Raw genomic sequence first — 16,479 nt, 5'->3', positions numbered from 1 at the left:
AATTTTGGTACAGGGGAGGGAGGGGCGGAAAAGGTAATAGAAGATCTCAGACAGCTTATGGCCAAAATATGGTCAGCAGAGGAGATCATTGCAGATTGGAAAAAGGGAATGGTATGCCCGATTTTTAGAAAAGGCAGTGTCACGAAAGTGCATAATTATTGAGGGATCTCATTGCTTGAGATAGGATATAAAGTGTACACCATTCTGAGTTGACTAAAACCATTGCTCGGTGGGATTGTGGCCGCATACCAGTGTGTATTTACCCCTGGATATTCAACCACCGACCACATCTTCATATTGAGCCAAATGATGAAGAAGTTTTATGGATTTGATAAAGACCTGCACCTTATATTCCTTTATTTGTGGCAGGCATGTGACAGCATTAATCGGACTGCCCTCTGGAAGATCATGCAGGAGTTCAGCATACCAATGAAGTACATTAGGCTGATTGCAGCTTGTTACACCGGATCAAGTTGCCAAGTACACTTTGCAGATCAGTTTTTGGCACCCTTCACAGTTAAGAATGGGTTGAGATAGGCTGATCCTCTCTCACCAGTTTTGTTCAACATAGTGCAGGAGAAGGTGAGACGTGTAGTTGGCTGTGATAGGGTGGTGGAGATGGTTGTAAGTGATACAATCCTTACATTTGCAGATTGTTCAGTGATTGTGGGCGAAACTCTGAATTAGGTGACAGCAGATACCTTTCGATTTATACTAGAAGTTTGCAAACTAGGATTACTGGTCAGTGATGAGCAAACAAAGTGTATGGTAGTCTCTCGTCGACAAAAGATATGAGCGCCATCAATATAGATGGTCACAATTTTGAAAGAGTTGATAAATTCAAGTACCTGCAGACAGCAGTATCAATAAAAGTGAGATAGAGAGAGAAATTTGACAAAGAATAATTGGGTATACTACAGTTTAAACCACTTATATAAGTCATGGGTCGTATCCCAGGAAAGCAAGATACAGCTATACATGTCACTAGGCGACTGATTGTATTGTATGGTTGTGAGACATGGGAAAGTACACAGACAATGGAATGTGTGTTTGAGAGGAAGATTTTAAGGAAAATTTATGACCCGGTATACAATGCAGAAACTGCAAGATGGGAAAGAAAAGCACAATCAGGATCTGTTTCAGTGGTTGAAGAAAGCTAATATTGGAAGAGTGATTGGAAGAAGAAGGCTACAGTGGACATGACATATTCTATGAGCAGAGGGCGCTGTCCCTAACAGAGTATTTGTACACCAGCCAACTGGTAAACATCCAAGAAGTTGTCCATGAATGATGTGGAGAGACAGATCCTTAGTGACCCTGGAAGAAGCAGATTCAACAGCCAGCACTCAAGATGCCCAAGACAGACGTAAACGGGCAAACATATGTAAAAAATTTCTGTGATTTTGCAACTGTTTTGTCATGATTCGTGGACTTGATGTGTTAATCATTTCATATGTTCTATATGTGTTTTGTATTTGTGTATTTTTGTCTTCTGCAATGGGCCTAAATAGCTTGTGTATGTGCCATAAATGATGATAATGATGACAAGTCATAATTACTATCAAAGGTATTTCAATTCTGTCTTTGCAACTAAAGTAGAGCGTCGATTATCTGAAGTAACTGGGGGACATGGGTGTTCGGAAAATTGGTTTGTTCGGATAATCTAACTGTACATGTTTATTTGCCAAAAAGAAGTACTGTACAGTAAATTTATTCATAAAAACAGGCGTCTCTTTTAGTATTACAAAGTAACATACAAAGGCAGCTTCGGTAGGAATATATAGTATGTGGCAAGTTTATTAAACAAAAATATATACATATTACATACGCATTTTGCATGAACAATACACACAGTACACAAAATTAATGTTTTAAAAAATCCTTTATTTTGGTCTGTCTAAGCAAGCCTACACGCTTACGAGCAGCTAAGTCAGGTACATTTTTCATTACAGATATCTGAAACTGGTCACTTTCATCTTGGGCTTCAAACCCTTGCAAGGCAGTATCTAAACAAGTGAACGCCTCAGAAGCTGTTGGTATACTTTCATCTTCATCTTCTGGAGCACTGATTGATGAGATGCTGGCGGCGTCATCTTTACCAGTGATGACGTTTACAATCTCGCTGTCCTGCATGATTTGGTGTCCTGTTTCTGCATCATTGATATTCATCCATTCATGAATGTCTTCTTCATCACATTCATTGCAATCTGTTTCTTTTAGCATACCGATAATTTCGGATATATCTTTCTATTCGTCATTTTCAATCATACCTTGTGAATTTTCTTCTGTGTCCAAAATTTTATTCCCGGCTTTCTTCAAATTCTCTTCCTTTACACTATTCCATGCTGCGCTGATCATGTAGGATGCGTCTTTCTTCTCCATCCTCTTCTCTTTCGCAACAATTCTTTTCTGTAATATCGTTTGAAAGTCTCAATAACGCCTTGATCCATGGACTGTAATAAGGAGGTTACGTTAGATGGAAGAAATATTACCTTTATGAACTCATCTTTTTCATTTAAAATATCACATGACGGATGAGTTGGTGCATTGTCAAGGAGAAGTAGTGTTTTCTCCCTCTTCCCATTCTTTAGCTGATGAGCTTTTACAGAGGGTACGAAAGCATCCAGAAACCATTTCGTAAAAATCGTACTATCCATCCAGGCACTCTTTTGTGTACACAACAGGAAAGGCTGAAATATTAACGTGCTTGAAAAAACACAGTTTTTTACTTTTGCCAATGACGAACATAGGCAGTCGGTGACTTCCAGTAGCGTTAGCTTGTTTTAGGACCAGGTGCTGCAAATGCATGACGTGAAACAAGAGTTTTTCTCGATAAAGCTTTCCAGTTAAGTCCAGTTTTGTCAGCATTGTAAACATTTTCGAGAGCATAATCTTCTTCTCTTAACATGTCCCTTACTTTGACTTTGAAAGAATCAGCTGCTGGAGAATCAGCCGACAGTTTTTCTCCCTGTATTGTAAGCTCACGAATGCCGTATCTTGACTTGAAGCGTTTTAACCAGCCCGTGCTCGCTTTAAAGGTCGAAGGCCCTCCAAGTTCTTGGTTAACTGCGTTGCCTTCTCATACAGAATGAGATAGGTTCTCCTTCCGATCTCTTTTGTGTAAACCACTTGTAAACAGCAACATCTAGATCTGTGTTAGTGGCAAGCTTCATAGTTTTATGGCTTGTTGATCCATCAGTAGAATCAAGCATAGCTATAAAATTTACTATGCTCGTCTTTTGTTTTTTTTATATCCGTAATTGTCGACTTCCCAACCTTGTACTCATTGGTTAAAGCGGTTGCAGATTCACCTTCTTCTAACCTTTTAATAATCTCGTACTTGTCCCTCATAGAAAGGACAACACGTTTACGTTTAAGCATTTTGTATCGTCAAGTTCACTTCTTCATGCAGCAGCACACAAGTGGTCGTAACAGAGAACAGAAGGTGACTGTTTGCAACATGAGAAGCTCTTTTTGGGGGCGCACAATCCTTCAAATTGTGCGGAGCGGCACGCCTCAACTCTAAGCTGGAGCAGCTGTTGCTGTGAACAGCTTTGATACTGCCACTACTTCTACTGCCAGTGCCAAGCCAACAGAAGTGTGCTGATTGTTGAAACACAGCGACTGGCGGCTTATCCGGTCAGCAGCACCTTGTGAAGACCCCATTAGAAGCAAAGTTCCGCCAGCGGTGCTCCAGTGCAGTGACTACTGTGGTTTGGGAGTGAGTGGGATGATGGGTGGTATGGTGGGAGAGTAACAGATGCGAGCGAGTACACAGTTCAGTTAAGTGGTCATTTGGTTGACCGACGTTCGGATAATCGACGCTCTACTGTACAAGAAAATTTGTATGTTTGTCATCAAAAGCATTTTGTTTTATTGAAATAAAACATCATCAGTGGTCTGTAATAAGAAGCATTTACAATTTGGCTTGGTTGCTTGATTGGAAAAAGATAAAAACATAATTATAATGAATCAAAGCTTAAATCTAAAGATACAAAAGCAAGCAGAAAATATTATAAGAACTAAAACTGACAAAGACATTACTGGAAACAAAAGAATACAAAGGAAAAAAAACAGAGGAACTTATCACAAAAACAACATAGAATACTTAAAATGAAACCAACAAACAAATTTAAAACACTTGTTGAAAACACACGAAACACAAAAACATAGGGTATACAGGGAGAAACAGAGACGTGTACAAAAAAATCCTCAGGCACTCAAAATGAGATGGCAACCAAAACTCCATTGTTGTTGTTGTGGTCTTCAGTCCTGAGACTGGTTTGATGCAGCTCTCCATGCTACTCTATCCTGTGCAAGCTTCTTCATCTCCCAGTACTTACTGCAACCTACATCCTTCTGAATCTGCTTAGTGTATTCATCTCTTGGTCTCCCTCTACGATTTGTACCCTCCACGCTGCCCTCCAATGCTAAATTTCTGATCCCTTGATGCCTCAAAACATGTCCTACCAACCGGTCCCTTCTTTTTGTCAAGTTGTGCCACAAATTCCTCTTCTCCCCAATTCTATTCAATACCTCCTCATTAGTTATGTGATCTACTCATCTAATCTTCAGCATTTTTCTGTAGCACCACATTTCGAAAGCTTCTATTCTCTTCTTGTCCAAACTAGTTATCGTCCATGTTTCACTTCCATACGAGGCGGCACTCCATACAAATACTTTCAGAAATGACTTCCTGACACTTAAATCTATACTCAATGTTAACAAATTTCTCTTATTCAGAAACGATTGCCTTGCCATTGCCAGTCTACGTTTTATATCCCCTCTACTTCGACCATCATCAGTTATTTTACTCCCTAAATAGCAAAACTCCTTTACTACTTTAAGTGTCTCATTTCCTAATCTAATTCCCTTAGCATCACCCGATTTAATTTGACTGCATTCCATTATCCTCGTTTTGCTTTTGTTGATGTTCATCTTATATCCTCCATTCAAGACACTGTCCATTCCGTTCAACTGCTCTTCCAAGTCCTTTGCTGTCTCTGACAGAATTACAATGTCATCGGCGAACCTCAAAGTTTTTATTTCTTCTCCATGAATTTTAATACCTACTCCGAATTTTTCTTTTGTTTCCTTTACTGCTTGTTCAATATACAGATTGAATAACATCGGGGAGAGGCTACAACCCTGTCTCACTGCCTACCCAACCACTGCTTCCCTTTCATGCCCCTCGACTCTTATAACTGCCATCTGGTTTCTGTACTAATTGTAAATAGCCTTACGCTCCCTGTATTTTACCCCTGCCACCTTCAGAATTTGAAAGAGAGTATTCCAGTTAACATTATCAAAAGCTTTCTCTAAGTCTACAAATGCTAGAAACGTAGGTTTGCCTTTTCTTAATCTTTCTTCTAAGATAAGTCATAAGGTCAGTATTGCCTCACGTGTTCCAACATTTCTACGGAATCCAAACTGATCTTCCCACAGGTCCGCTTCTACCAGTTTTTCCATTCGTCTGTAAAGAATTCGCGTTAGTATTTTGCAGCTGTGACTTATTAAACTGATAGTTCGGTAATTTTCACATCTGTCAACACCTGTTTTCTTTGGGATTGGAATTATTATATTCTTCCTGAAGTCTGAGGGTATTTCGCCTGTCTCATACATCTTACTCACCAGATGGTAGAGTTTTGTCATGACTGGCTCTCCCAAGGCCGTCAGTAGTTCTAATGGAATGTTGTCTACTCCCGGGGCCTTGTTTCGACTCAGGTCTTTCAGTGCCCGGTCAAACTCTTCACGCAGTATCTTATCTCCCATTTAGTCATCTTCATCTACATCCCCTTCCATTTCCGTAATATTGTCCTCAAGTACATCGCCCATGTATAAACCCTCTATATACTCCTTCCACCTTTCTGCCTTCCCTTCCTTGCTTAGAACTAGGTTTCCATCTGAGCTCTTGATACAAGTGGTTCTCTTCTCTCCAAAGGTCTCTTTAATTTTCCTGTAGGCTGTATCTATCTTAACCCTAGTGAGATAAGCCTCTACATCCTTACATTTGGCCTCTAGCCATCCCTGCTTAGCCGTTTTGCACTTCCTGTCGATCTCATTTTTGAGACGTTTATATTCCTTTTTGCCTGCTTCGTTTACTGCGTTTTTATATTTTCTCCTTTCATCAATTAAATTCAGTATTTCTTCTGTTACCCAAGGATTTCTATTAGCCCTCATCTTTTTACCTACTAGATCGTCTGCTGCCTTCACTTCTTCATCCCTCAAAGCTACCCATTCTTCTTCTACTGTATTTCTTTCCCCCATTCCTGTCAATTGTTCCCTTATGCTCCCTCTGAAACACTCTACAACCTCTGGTTCTTTCAGTCTATCCAGATCCCATCTCCTTAATTTAGCACCTTTTTGTAGTTTCTTCAGTTTTAATCTACAGTTCATAACCAATAGATTGTGGTCAGAGTCCACATCTGCCCCTGGAAATGTCTTACAATTTAAAACTTGATTCCTAAATCTCTGTCTTACCATTATGTAATCTATCTGATACCTTTTAGTATCTCCAGGATTCTTCCATGTATACAACCTTCTTTTGTGATTCTTGAACCAAGTATTACCTATGATTAAGTTAGGCTCTGTGCAAAATTCTACCAGACGGCTTCCTCTTTCATTTCTTAGACCCAATCCATATTCACATACTATGTTTCCTTTCCTCCCTTTTCCTACTGACGAATTCCAGTCACCCATGACTATTAAATTTTCGTCTCCCTTCACTACCTGAATAATTTCTTTTATCTCATCATACATTTCATCAATATCTTCATCATCTGCAGAGCTAGTTGGCATTAAACTTGTACTACTGTAGTAGGTGTGGGCTTCGTATCTATCTTGGCCACAATAATGCGTTCACTATGCTGTTTGTAGTAGCTTACCCGCATTCCACTTTTCCTATTCATTATTAAACCTACTCCTGCATTACCCCTATTTTATTTTGTGTTTATAACCCTGTAGTCACCTGACCAGAAGTCTTGTTCCTCCTGCCACCGAACTTCACTAGTTCCCACTGTATCTAACTTTAACCTATTTATTTCCCTTTTTAAATTTTCTAACCTACCTGCCCGATTAAGGGATCTGACATTCCATGTTCCGATCCATAGAACGCCAGTTTTCTTTCTCCTGATAATGACGTCCTCTTGAGTAGTCCCCGCCCGGAGATCCGAATGGGGGACTATTGTACCTCCGGAATATTTTACCCAAGAGGACACCATCATCATTTAATCATACATTAAAGCTGCATGCCCTCGGGAAAAATTACGGCTGTAGTTTCCCCTTGCTTTCAGCCGTTCGCAGTACAGCACAGCAAGGCCGTTTTGGTTAATGTTACAAGGCCAGATCAGTTAATCATCCAGACTGTTGCCCCTGCAACTACTGAAAAGGCTGCTGCACCTCTTCAGGAACCACACGTTCGTCTGGCCTCTCAACAGATACCCCTCCGTTGTGGTTGCACCTACGGTACGGCTATCTGTATCGCTGAGGCACGCAAGCCTCCCCACCAACGGCAAGGTCCATGGTTCATGGGGAAAGCAAAACTCCATAAAGCACACATTCCTGTCTGCCTGATAGTATATTTCAGAACAGCTCCCACATACCTATCAACAAAACAAATGCAATCGCAGTTCACCCAAAAGAACAATAAGAAATACCACTTGGCTAGTAGAATGTACATAATTTTGTTGGAGTAAAGGATGCTGTACAAATAACACACACACACACACACACACACACACACACACACACACACACACACACATTATTTATGCCCATACAACCAGCTACCTTAGACATATTGATGAAACAATAAAATTATGACAGTTGATAACACAACAAAAATATTTCGAATTCAGTCAACAATGCTATATATAAGAAGAACACTTAATCATGGTTTCATCTATTTCAGGAACACTGGCCATTATTCTCATGAATTATATAGAAATTATATTTGAAGATCTAATAACAAAGAAAAGCTACATCATTTATTGATACAGAAACATGGATGACATAATATACATGTTAGATGAACCTTAAAACAAAATACAACTACACAAAGGCATAAATACCATTCACAAGAACATAAAGTATAAGAAGAATAACAAGAAAACACACTCAACTTTCTACACATAACCCTAAGAAAATACAATCACAGCCATACCTTTCAAATAGGAGGTGTGTTCAGAAAGTAAGGTGACTTTATATTTTTATGAAAAACTATTCATCAATATTTATGTTGTCCCCTTCAAAGTAATTCCCCTCAGATACAATACAATTGTACCAAAGCTTCTTCCGATCCTTGAAGCACTCCTCATAAGCGCTTTTTGGTGCAGTCTCGAGTACTTCCAGCGATGCAGTTTTTGTTTCCTAATCTTTGAAAGTCATTGTCCTTTCATAGGTCTCTTCAGTTTTGGGAACAGGAAAAAGTCTCAGGGGGCCATATCTGGTGAATATGGTGGCTGAGACATGGTTGTCATGTTGTTTTTGGCCAAAAAACCTCTCACAAGCAACGATGAATGAGCAGGTGCATTGTTGTGATGCAAAAGCCATGAATTGTTTTTCCACAATTCCTGATGTCTTTTGCATATTGCTTCTCACAAACTTTGACATTTGATTGAACTTGGCATGCTTATTTTGGTGTTGGCACTCTGGGATGCTTCCATTGGGACATCTAGGCTTTGGTTTCGATGTAATAACAGTAAACCCATGTTTCGTCACCAGTTATGACTCTTTTGAGCAACTCGATTGTCATTGACATCACTCAACAGCTCCTGAAGGATGCTCATGCAACGATTCTTCTGATCAAAATTGAGAAGTTTTGAAGCAAACTTTGTTGACATATATCTCATGCCCAAAACATAAAAATAAAAATAAATAAATAAATTGCATGACAAGAGCCTTCCAATATCCCAACATCCCCAGCATCTTCTCGTATGATAATTTGACGGTTTTCCAAAACAATTTTCTTCACAGCTTCGATGTCATAATCTGTTGTTGATGTGCTAGGGTGTCCAGAACAAGGTTCTTCAATGGCATCTTCTCAGCCATCTTCGAAGAGCTTGTACCACTTGTAAACCTTTTTTGTTACTTAGAGCAGACTCACTGTATTCCACTGTCAACATTTCAAGTGATTTAGAGCACTTGATTACATATTTCAAACAAAATCTGATGCAAATTCTTTGCTCCATTTTTTATAATGATTGAAAATTTCCGAGCACACTAAAACATGTCTGACCTTTTTATCTGTCAACACTTGAAACTGAGAACATATGTTTGGGACATGTGTACCAGCATAACAAAAAAAAGATTGATAATCGAATGTACGACGTGTGCGCAATTTGAAAAGTCACCTTACTTTTTATACAGCCCTCGCGTGCAGAAATTACGCAACAGGCACAACAATAAACACACCCTCAAACCACCCAGAGAATCACAAACAAGCTGCAGTCAGATACATGCTAAACAGATTTAATGAGAGTCTCCTAAACTCTTCTGATTACCAAAAAGAGCTAGCCACTATAAAACAAATAGCATTAAAATTGGCAGAAAGAAGCATAAGCAGACAAATTTAACAGAAAAAAGGCTAACATTACTGTGACCATCTGTCAGAAGCGTGAATAAGCGCCATTTGCAGCGTGGACTGGTACGAGACTTAAAGGAAGAGAGACTTTGAGGTTCTGGAAGGTATCAACAGGGACGTGAAGCCATGCTGACTCTAGCGCTGTGACCAGCTGTGCCAGGTTTTTCAGTTGAAGATCCAAGGCATGAACAGCTCTGTCTCGGTGGTTCCACAGATTTTCAATTGGGAGTTTGGTGGGCAGAGGCATACACAGAGTTGTAGAGTATTCTAACTCCAGTACCGTGGCCAGCTGTGCTAGGTTTTTCAGTTAGAGATTCATGGCGTGAATAGCCTGATCAATGTGGTCCCATAGATTCTTGATGGGATATAAATCCGGGGTGTTTTGTGGTTAGGGGCTACGGTAAACTCATCCTCATGCTCTTTGAACCATGCATGTATGCTATATACTCTTTGACATACTCTTTGACATCGTGCTGAGGAAAAACAAACTGCATGTAAGGGTGGAAATTGTTCCAAAGGGTAGATGATGCATACCTGTGTCAATCCACTGTATCTCCCAGAATGACGAGATCATTCAGGGAATGTCTCAAAATCATTTTCCAGACCATGAGACTACCTTCTCTGTCCTGGATCCTTCTGATGATTCTTACAGGATGTTTGTTTTCAGATATTTCAAGCTGATTGAGCATAAAACATGATTCATCAGAAAGGGCCCCCTGTCATCTCTCACTGGTCGTCCAGTTACAGTACTGGCATACAGACGCCAGCTTTCGACACCAATGGCCAGCAGCAGGGATGGGTGCATGTGAACAGTTTACAAACTTAGCGGTATCCAAGGTGCTTCCATCTTCAGCATGAAAGCCAAAGATTGTGCCGTTTTAGACATAAGATAAATTGCTCCATTTCTGCATTATGACAATGAATGCACTATTTTCCATGTTGCCCAGACACGATCTATATACACTCCAGTGCTAGTACTGCCACCTACCATCGGTGAGTGGTTATTGTATGTTGATGTCGAACCTATGAAGTGATCACATTAATGCGTGCATGCATCACAATCACAGGAAAATGATTTGCAGTGACCTGTTACTGTAAACTCACATACAAAATAAGTAATATATTTTAAAAAAGGACATACACATTGCCTACAAAACAAATAGCTGAATAAATATACATCTCTAAACTAAAACCACAACCAGACAAGATACAAACAATCTGGTATCTACCAATTCAATAGCAGGGACTGTGAAAAAATCTTAATTGGGATGACTGACAGGGCATTTGACACAAGGTATAAAAAGCACATCAGGGCACAGAAATACAGTACAAACCACTCAGTGTTTGCAGACAACCTTAAACAGGAAGACCATAGACCAGGCACAATATAAAAAAATATGAAGATTCAGTAAAGACCGACGCCTCCCCCCCTTTTCAAGAAAACTCTCATTTACACAAAGCATTAAAACACAGTAAACAGTTACTCAGTGACCAGACAAATAACTGGAAACCAGACACTGTCTAAAATAATTGGAAAACGAAGAATCATGTAATAAAAAATAAATAAACCTGTTCCTTTCACACCCCTCACTCTGCCTTTCTCCCATCCATTTCACCTTTTCCCAACCCATCATGCCCCCTCCCCCCTGTCTCCTCCCTCACCCTGACCTAATCACCCTGCGGATCTTCAACTCCATTACTCCATAATTTGAAATACCTTCATTAATTGTGAAGCAACTATGGACAATATGACTACATAAATGAGTGTGTCAGAATTGTGTTTTGCTCTTCAGTTTGTTACATGATTTATTTGTTTATGGTCATACAGAGTAACATAATTGAATGGCATAACACACACATGATGAAGCGCAGAGGAAGAGGGCATTTTTAGATAAAGGAAAAGCTAGCAGTAAACTTGACAATCCTACACAAAATACATGAGACATATTTAGCCAGAAACATTCTGGTGCAGTATTGTGTTGTGTCTCCAAATTGTAAATATCTTTCATTGCAGATCACTGATAATGTTTTATTTCAGTAAAAACAAAATGTGTTTAGAGACAAAAATAAACATTTTTTTTGTAGTTACAAAAATGGATTTTAAATGCCTTCATTAATTATAAAGCAACTATGGACAATGTGAGTACATAAATGAATGTGTCAAAATTGTGTTTTGCTCTTCAGTTTGTTACATGATTCATTTGTTTATGTTTATTTGTTTATGCTAGCTAGAACAGCCATTTGAGGTATTAGGCCGTACAATTTGTGGGAGTCGTTAACAACTGAGAGCCTTTCTGGCTGCAATAAAGCTCCTTGTAAGTCTAAACAGTCTGCAGCCTTAAAGCTGTTTATAGACTAACCAATTTTTTCCATGTTGGCTACAGATGTATGCTGATTGCTAAGATGAGCTGTAGAGGTAATATGCAAGCATCCTCAGTGCCAACTCATCAAACGTAATTATAGAAATCTCGCCAAACTGTGAGTAAAAGTAAGGGCTGGGTTGGACTGTTAGTTATGACACTCCAGTTCCAATAGGTTTCAGAAAGTAATTAATTAATTGTTAGTTTCCCCATAGGCCATAAAATACATTGAATCTGTTGAAATACTTTGTTACTGTAGCAGTATTTTAAATTTTTGCTCATTGAAGATCTAGAATAGTAAACTGAGCTGCCGTAGCCCTCTTCAGCAAGTAAATGTTTATATTTAAATACAATAATTTTTCTTTGTGATGTACTCTAGTTTCTTTTCTTTAGTAAGCACAGGAGGCAAAAGATTAGTCACCCCAGGAGACGTCATGCTAATACTTTTTAATATCACTTCTAGCCATGGTAAAGCATCAGTTAAGTGAGGAATAGACTCCACAAGTTTCTTCAGCTGTTCAGTATGTAGCTAATGCCAACCTCTGATTATTAGATCCCATTGAGCTACCAGAGTGTGGGTTTGTTGATACATTTAGGTGAGGTAGGATTTGCCAGTGTTTGTGAAACCAGGAAAGTATGTCTGCAGCCCTTTGAAGATGGCTGTCATCATCTTGGGAGATGGAAGTCTCTACAACATACTTATCATAAAGATGTGGAGGAAAGGATAATATTTAGTCACAGAGGATATAGAAATAGACACTCCCTTTTGTTCATGGTAACTGGAATGAGTGGGTATGAGTCATGGTACAAAAACACCCCTTAAAATATCACAGAATCACCCTCCTTACACTGTGGGCTAAATGGCTCTTTGGGCCATTGGTACACTTCGAGTCATGCATAGTTTGAAAAGAAACAAATTGCAACTCGTTGGACACACCACTTGTCTCACAGTAGTGGGGTAACGGGTGCGTACATTCAGGGACGAACCTTATTGATTTTTGACCCCCTCCCCTTGTTCTGCTATGTGGTTTATGACCTCATGGGGGTTGATTTATGACATGCTGGGGATAAGCTGTCCTTCTGAGAACCCTCCCCATCCTACCCCTTTGCCTCCTCCTCTGCCTATCCCTCTGGAAACTTCCAATCCTTTCCCCTCCTCCTTGCTGATACAAGTACACTTTCAGGCCTGAGTTATTTGAATACTCCCCTCCCACTCTTTCAGTTTGACTGACTAATTAAATCAATTAATTAACCCCTCCCACCCACCACCTGGAAATCGACAGGTCTCTGCTGGACAGGAGGGATCTCACAACAGGAAAATTCAAGTTACAGGAAATGATGTACTGTTTATTTACAAAATTCAGTTTGCAGGGGGTTGGATCTCTGTTGCTCATCAAGCTCTGCTGTTTGGGAAGATGCAGGTCTTGTAAAATACATTGAAAAGAAGTAACTAAATACACCACTTGTTTTAATTTCAATTATGGAAGGAATACCATCATAAACACTCGCTGCAGATAATTACACTGTTAAAAACCTTTCGATTATGAGACACACGCCATACGCTGTCCACCAGGCTGCACCTTGCACCAGCTGCATGGTGTATTCCTGCACGCCCAGGCCCAGCGACCATCTTCTGGTGCTGCACAGCCAGCCGACTTATGCGGCGTGCGGACCGGATGCCGCGCTAATCCCCCAAACAAAAGCTTCAGACAGTGGCAACACTTGCTCTCTCTCTCTCTCTCTCTCTCTCTCTCTCTCTCTCTCTCTCTCTCTCTCTCTCTCTCTCTCAAGTGGATGCTTCCTGTTTGTGTATACCAGTATATGCAAGCACACACAGACAAAGATGTCTCCTCCACTCCTCCTCCCTTTCATTCCCCTCATCACTCATGCAGACCTGCTGTTGGTAGTTGGTACATCCCTTTGTTCGCACACAGTCCGGTGTCTGCAAGGTAAGCCCCACTGAAGAAATGCGGCTTTATGTGCCACTGTGAGCAATTGCCTTTTGCGAGGTATCACCCAAATGTTCATTGCATGCTCTTCTCTTCCCGTTGTTTGCTTGGAAACTGGTTGGGATGAATCTGCATTCCCTGACAGCAGGAACTCCTGTCAAGTTTGAAACCACTGACAAGTTGAGTCACAGACAGGCATAACAAAAAGACTGCTAAACTAATAAGCTTTCAGCCAAAAGGCCTTTTTCTGAGGTAGACAACTCTTTCACTCATGACCACTGTTTCTGGCTGCCAGAGACAGTGGTCATATGTGTGTGATTTGTGTTTGTGTGAATATGTGTTGTCTTCCTCAGAAGAAGGCCTTTGGGCCAAAAGTTCACTTGTTTAGCAATCTTTTTGTAACTTCTTCACTATATAGTGAGAAGCAATCTATACTTTTCATAATGTTGTCATTATTTCATCCTGGATTTTCCATTGTTTGATTAAATCAATGACATGGGGTGGTACTCACCTGCAGTCCGAGCAATCTAGGGTCTTCTAGTGACCACTGTTTGTACGCTGTGTTATATGGCTGCAAGTGGTACACCATTCCTTGCAGACATGTTGGACAGCGCCTGCTGATACACCAACAAATTAGGCAACTTCATTCATGATGTGGTTACGAGCACTTACAAACACATAGCTCTTTTGTATCATTCTCTCATTCCTTGATGTCGACCCAACTTACTGCACTGATTCCGCACAACAGGCCGGCTCATACACACCCTCTTCATGATTTACATTGGTGATGGTGGGTTACATGACTGCCTGGTACCAGTTCTACACTGTCTACAGCAGTATTAAATAACCAGTATGCTCTTTTAAGGGGGATGATTAATATTCTGTCGACTGAGCTTCTGTTACATTTGCACAATGCACAAGAATAGGACTGCACACATGAGATAAGATGTGAAACTTGCATTCCAGACAATTTCTAACATAGAAACTGTGATGAAACAGGTATAGTGTATGGACTGATATGTCCAAAAATGCAAAGCAGTTAGCTACATGCTTAGAATTATGGGTAGGACTTTATATGAATGTTATTTGGGAAGAAGATTTTTAGTTTGTGGGGGTTGTAAAGTTGTACCATGTTTCCAAATGGGCAAAATAACACAACCTTTGTCTGTGATTCTGTACAAAGCAGAGTTTTGAATGAACCTATTTACTCAGTGCCATTATTCATCTTCTGGAACAGATTTTTAAAAAATTTATTTATTCTGTAACTTTTTCATTTGTGTTCTGTTGTAATATTCATTATTTTCTGAACACCTAATTGTGTTCCGACCATGGGAGTAACCCCTGGATTTGGGAAACTAATTTCCATTTAAATTGTGTTCCCCAGATTCTCGCCTGTAATGAAAGTCTCTCCCCAGAGTTTTGTTTATGAGTTTCTTCTCGCCTTGCTTGTTTATCCAGGATTTTTTTTTTTGTCTGTTTCTCTGTAAGAAACTTCAGTTTTTTTCCAAAGTACTTGTACCTTTATGAGCAATATGGAAACTTTGTTTCTGGAGAACTCATTTTGTCCTGTGAATTTATTCATATCTGAAGCAGTTGTGACTCATCTTTTCAGAACATTAATAATATTTTTAGAAGCAGCTCTCCGAAGAGTGGCTGATGATTTTCCACTTTTTTATTTTATTTGTTTATTTATTTATTTTACAATAATTTTGGCAACGTGTTGTGTATACTGTGTCATTTAATTAAAGATAAACTATTTTTCTTTAGATCCTGGCAGTATATGATCGTTTCGGCCGCCTGATGCATGGAAGTGAAATTTTAGCAAAAGATGTATTGGAGTATGTTGTCTTCGAAAAACATATGGCTAATCAGTATGGAATTTGGCGAATTCATGATAAAATCATACCAGATTGGATGCCCCCAAGAGAACCAATGGAAAAAACTTACGTAAAGACTGAAGAGCCACCAGTTGAAACCCAAGTGCAGACTGTTCCTGAAAACAAGGCACAAGAAACAGTTTCAAATGTATGATCTTTGTTTATTGTCCAATTGTATTTTCTGTACTTATGCTGTGTTTTATAATCTGTCTGTGAATATTTGAAGAAAAAAAAAAGAATTTGTGTAAGTGAATAAACAAATTTATTTGGAAGTTTCTGACTTATGATGTGAAATAGGTGTGCTTTTTAAAAATTTGGAATATTGGTATCGTACAGCTTACAGTGATTGTGTGATTAATGTGCCTCCTACTAGAAGACACTTAAGTTTTTTTTCTCTGAACAATTATTTGATCCATGACATGCCCTAATGAGACAACAGAGGTCATTATTTCAGTGTCCTGTCTTTCATCAGTACAGAGGGAAACTACCAGATGGATTTATTCATTGAATATCACATTTAATGAGGACATTATGACATGTGTTATCTCATTTGTGATGTTAATTATTGTGGTTTCACTTCAGGTAAGGTCACGATCAGTTCCTTCCTCCACAAACTTCCAGCTGAAGAAGTGTTTTATCTTTAAGGACTTCAAGGTGGTAGGATATTAACCTCCAACCTTTGTCACATTTACTAACTTACTAAAATAGTCCTC

The 16,479-nt window shown here is 39.5% G+C and overlaps 1 protein-coding gene across 3 annotated transcripts in view; it reads left to right on the top strand.

Moving 5' to 3' along the window:
* The window catches only part of LOC126276820 (probable 39S ribosomal protein L45, mitochondrial), an 80,035-nt gene extending 63,997 nt beyond the window's left edge, over window positions 1-16,038 (top strand). For all 3 annotated transcript variants that reach the window (XM_049977309.1, XM_049977307.1, XM_049977308.1), the window contains one exon: window positions 15,657-16,038. In XM_049977309.1, coding sequence (XP_049833266.1) covers window positions 15,657-15,920 — 264 coding nt within the window. In that variant the 3' untranslated portion in view covers window positions 15,921-16,038. The remainder of the gene's footprint in view (window positions 1-15,656) is intronic.
* The last annotated feature ends 441 nt before the right edge of the window (window positions 16,039-16,479 follow it).

The sequence above is a fragment of the Schistocerca gregaria genome, chromosome 1 (genome assembly GCF_023897955.1).
Source record: "Schistocerca gregaria isolate iqSchGreg1 chromosome 1, iqSchGreg1.2, whole genome shotgun sequence".
Lineage (NCBI taxonomy): Eukaryota > Metazoa > Arthropoda > Insecta > Orthoptera > Acrididae > Schistocerca > Schistocerca gregaria.
This window is presented reverse-complemented; position numbering and strand designations above follow the sequence as displayed.